The sequence below is a fragment of the Phytophthora infestans genome, genomic scaffold (assembly GCF_000142945.1).
Source record: "Phytophthora infestans T30-4 supercont1.236 genomic scaffold, whole genome shotgun sequence".
Classification (NCBI taxonomy): Eukaryota; Oomycota; class Peronosporomycetes; order Peronosporales; family Peronosporaceae; genus Phytophthora; species Phytophthora infestans.
The window spans coordinates 51,662-56,243 of NW_003303523.1; the positions used below are offsets into that span (position 1 = coordinate 51,662).

Genomic DNA, 4,582 nt, shown 5'->3' on the forward strand with positions numbered 1-4,582 from the left:
GGGAAATCGCCTGTGCCGCCGTTTCCACCGCCGTTGACCAGCACGACCGTCTTGAAGGCCTCCACCGCCAACTAAAATGTCCACAGCATCACCGGCACTGACACGGAAAACTCCACGTGCAAAGGCGCCTCCTCCGCCGTTACTCAAGTCGCTTGAAGCTCCGTTTGAAGACCTCGCACCAGCTCCCCCAGCGCCCCCAAGCGTAGACATCAAGAGCAACAATTCGATGCGCAAGATGAGGAGCAGACTGGTCAATTGGAACTCGATAGGTCTGGACACTTCCCGTGTAGAAAAAAGAATGTTCCGCCGGTCTTTCGCCCGACCACGTGACTGGAAAGACAAGAACAGCTCCGTGCTCGCCAGGTTTGGCTTCATCGCCACTGGTAGAGCCGCCACTGCCGCCGTTCCCAGTCAACTGGACGTAGTACCAGTCCTGTGTGTTAGCGCATTGCTGACGAGCTGCAGCAATCACCACTTGGCGTGTTCCAAGGGTTAAATCCTTGACGTTGTCGCTGTTCGAGTCGTCTTCAACCGTGTAATCTGCCAGGAACTCTGCGGACTGGGAGAAGCTACCAGCTTGCCGTTCAGCTACCGCTCTGACGCGCGTGACGTACGTGGTGTATCCTTTCAGCGACGTCATTGAGATGTTGGCGAGTCGACTGCTGCAGTCCACCAGCTCAGCTGGCAATCGCGTCCACGTCGAGCCAAGAGTTGTGCGGTATTCCACATCGTAGGTTAGCTCTTCCAGTGCATGACCGCCCAGCACCTCAGGTGTGTTCCAGACCACAGTAAGCGGGTCTCGAGCTACCCGTAAGTTCGCCACAGCACCCGGAGCTGTTTGCAACGTTGTGAATTTGGCTGAAGGCAAACTGAAAGGTCCTTGGCCGTTGGCATTCGTCGCAGCAACTCGAAACTCGCAGGTGGAACCTGGCGGACGATCCAAGGACGCAACAACAGTTACAAAGGTGTCACTGTTGCCACTAAACCCCGGCGGTATACGCTCACTGATCGTAGTCCAGCCGATCTCACTGTCGCATTGTTGCTGAGCCTGGAAGCTGGTGACGGGGAAGAATTCCCTAGCAAAGATGCCATTTTCCTGCGTGAGTTCTCGACGCATACGCCACGAGATCGTGACATGAGAAGTCGTTGCCGCTAGTAGCTCGGGGGTTGAAGGAGCTCGCGGTACTGGTGTCGCTGGGATCTCCAGTGGTTCACTACGTGCACTCCATGAACTCCAGCCAATAGCGTACGAATACTGCGCTCGAACACGGAAGCTGAAGGCTCGACCAGTCTGCAGTCCCGTGACTTGGTAGCTGCATTCATCCGAGCAAATACGTCGATGTCGACCAGGAGAACTCGGAGCCATGCGCAGATACTGAACAGCTACTTGGTCTCCGTCTCCAGTCCACTGAGCTGACACCGTCTCTGTATACAGCGACAGCAACGGCAGCGGATCTTCGCCGTCGTACGCCACGAGATCAAAGAGAATGATCCACTCGAACGCTCCATCAGCGTCCAGCGCATTCCTCTCCACCTGCACCTGTGTGACCTGCTCCAGAGACTCGATCGCTGTCTTCATGGCGTCTGCACTGGCGTCAAAAGCGATCGGAGGCGTCACCACACCAGCAGTAGCTCGTCCGCCCAGGATACTCGGACTGGAGCCTTCATACGACAAGCCAAGTCTGAAATACCCATCGTTGATGGACTCGCCATCGTCTGCACGAGTGAAAATACGCTGCTTGGGCACGTGTTCCGTGGCTTGAGCACCCAAGTCGACGCGAAATCCGGTCAGTGAATCCCCCAGCGACTGCCAGACGCCTGACCCAGACACTGCGTACTGAACTTCGTAGGCTTCGACACTAGCAGTACCGCCAGAGGCCTCGAGCGCATTGTCAAAGGCTGACCAGGAGACTAACGCATAGGCAGAGACTGGATTCCCAGGTGCCACACGCTGCAGCTCTGCGTAGACTTGTCGATCCACCTGGACCACCTGGACTAAGGCCGCTGGGACATCAACGAACAGTGCCGACACCAACCAGATGCGTATCCAACGCATCGAGGAACTGAGCCGATACCAATCACCTTCACGCGACCCTTGCCGAAGATCGGACAACGGCCATACCCGATTGAACTCGTTCACGACGTCGAGGTCCTGCATGCGCGGGATGATAGAGAGCTCTTGGTCTTGTTATGGAGGTGACTTCCATGTGGCTTCGATAGGTTGCAGGTCTGCCGTACACATGAGCAAAGCCACCGATCCCGCCGATGCTGTGGAGCACTGTCGAGGCGAATGGGATGGCCGCATCAACGTGATCGAGCGCTACGTCATAGTGACCCAGACTCCAGTCGAGCACGGGGACCCGCGAAGTCCACCATACGGAGCGACAAGGGCTGTTTGGCTAGTGGTAGGCAGGACTCTTGACGTTGATGACGTAGATGCATGGAGTGAACACAGCACCGCGTACGAGAACTGGTTGAGCACAGCAGTACGTACAGCATTGATGGCTTGGACTCAGCAGATTTGGTGCACTGACAAGCATCGTCATAGCCCGAGAGCAGCCCAGACATGAAGACGGTAGTGGTTGAGCACGGCTGAGCTTGAGCTTGGTTAAACAGCACGCAGTTGCCTTGGAATGCAACTTGTCCACTATAATGTGTCTACGATGCAACTCGACTTTTGTTGTGTGCCAGTAGCTGGTGCCTCGATGCTTGAACTTCACTTGCACCTTGATGTCGCTTCATCCGCAGTTGCTGATGACACTTGAGCTCGACCATGAATCGCCCTCGACCAAGCTTACCAGGACAGTTGCTCGGCGTGCTTCGAGTTGCAGGTACCAGATGCCGTACCTTGAACAGCTTCAAGTTGTCAGCGTGGGTGACTCGAGCCTCGATAGGCCTTGGTCAACCCAATGATGTCCAACGACGGTCGGTGTGACGGTCTCTCAGGACAGTGTAGACACATGAATATGAATATCGTCTGGAGTCTCGACAGCAATCAAGTAGTCGGACCCGGTGCCAGATGCCCGCCGGGACAAGCTGGGCTCGAGCTTCTTGTAGGCCTTGAACTTGTTGGAGCTGCGCACGACCTTCACGTGAGTGACTGGATGCATGCCACTCAATTGATAACAACTCACTGGATAGCCCATCCGCTGTTGAAGTGACAACAATCACGTTAGAAACGGTGTACAAAACAAGAGCGAGTGTGCAAATTGAGTGGCACTACAGTAGATAATAGGCACTCACTCACCCGATGGACAAAAACAGGAATGACTACCGAGGTGCCGCTGACGAATTGCTGCCAATGAACACTTGCCCGCTGGCAGCAATTCGATGCGCTTGTGGTCTCCGACGCAGATTCGCGAATGAAGCTGAAAAGCAAACAGCGGACGCGGCCAGCCAGTGGTTGGTGGCTGAGCTACTTGCGCAAGTAAACAGTCAGCCGGCATCCCATCCGCGGTTCGTGCGCTCGACACTGTCCATCGAGAGCTCGTGCTTGCCAAATTACTCACTGTGGCGGGATCACTCCGTCGCCTTATATTTATGAGGGTGTGTTTTTTCATACGTTATTGCAGTAAACAGGGAGCTATGAGGGTAGAATGATCGTGATATTGAGGGGAACGCGAATAAGAATTATCAGCATACACAGATTAGGTCCAGATGCAAAATACCCATCCGGGTTTGTATCTCCAAAAATTCTTTGCATCAGTGTACCAATTCGCTGGTACCAGCTTGCTCACCGCCAAATGTGGGTATCCTCTCCAAGTTGAAGCTTTCAATACTGGCCCCTATCAAACTTGCTGTAACGTATGGTAAAGGAAGATTGAACAAGCATCTACACAGCAATCACTTCCAAGCAAGGCCATGTGCAATTTGATTCCTACGCAAAACCGCTCTCATTATAATAGATACACTCTATGTTGTTTATAATCCAATCGACTGGTAATACTCGTCGCACCATGCGTACAACAGCAGCATCTCCAGTGTGCATTTATCTACTGCAGCTGCCGTATTGCTTGCCCCACAAGACGATGCCCATTGTGTCCTGTACGCCGAGTTCTCTTGTCTCCACGCACATGCTCTGATCCGTTGACTCTTTCGACGATCTTGAGGGAAATCCTCATCTAGCTGAGCCAGTTCCAGACTCCAGAGATCGTCCAGCAGCGTCGTGTCATCTTGGCCGCCGAACAGGAATACACGCGGCACCTTACTACCTGGCAGTGAGGAAACAAAGGCGCTAGCAGCCCAGTACCGAGGCACAGGACGCTGTTCGTCAAGAGCGCTCTCATCCTCTCCAGATGCAGTAGCGACAGCTCTCCATCCGTCGATCAGATCTTCGAGACGCTTCAAACGAACGTCCAGTTGCGACTCGAGGCGAGAAGCTGCCATCGCCGTCCTGGACCCGAGAGACGCTCGTCGAGGAGACTTGAGTCCACGCCCGACAGCCATCAAACTCAAACGGAGTCAGCAACGTTGCCCGTCCTGCATGAACTCTCCTCTCAGCGATACTGGGGGCTCTCTCTGTCGGGTCAGAGACGCAAGTTGCGTCCATCGAGCAGTTGCGCGACCACCGAGCGCCAACACT

At 54.5% G+C, this 4,582-nt stretch overlaps 1 protein-coding gene across 1 annotated transcript in view; it reads right to left on the reverse strand.

Annotated features, from left to right (window-relative positions):
- The window catches only part of PITG_20986 (fibronectin type III domain-containing protein), a gene marked incomplete at both ends in the record, with an annotated part of 6,000 nt that extends 3,842 nt beyond the window's left edge, over positions 1 to 2,158 (reverse strand). The window contains 2 exons of the mRNA XM_002895157.1: positions 180 to 1,981; positions 2,123 to 2,158. Coding sequence (XP_002895203.1) covers positions 180 to 1,981; positions 2,123 to 2,158 — 1,838 coding nt within the window. The remainder of the gene's footprint in view (positions 1 to 179; positions 1,982 to 2,122) is intronic.
- Positions 2,159 to 4,582: the final 2,424 nt, after the last annotated feature.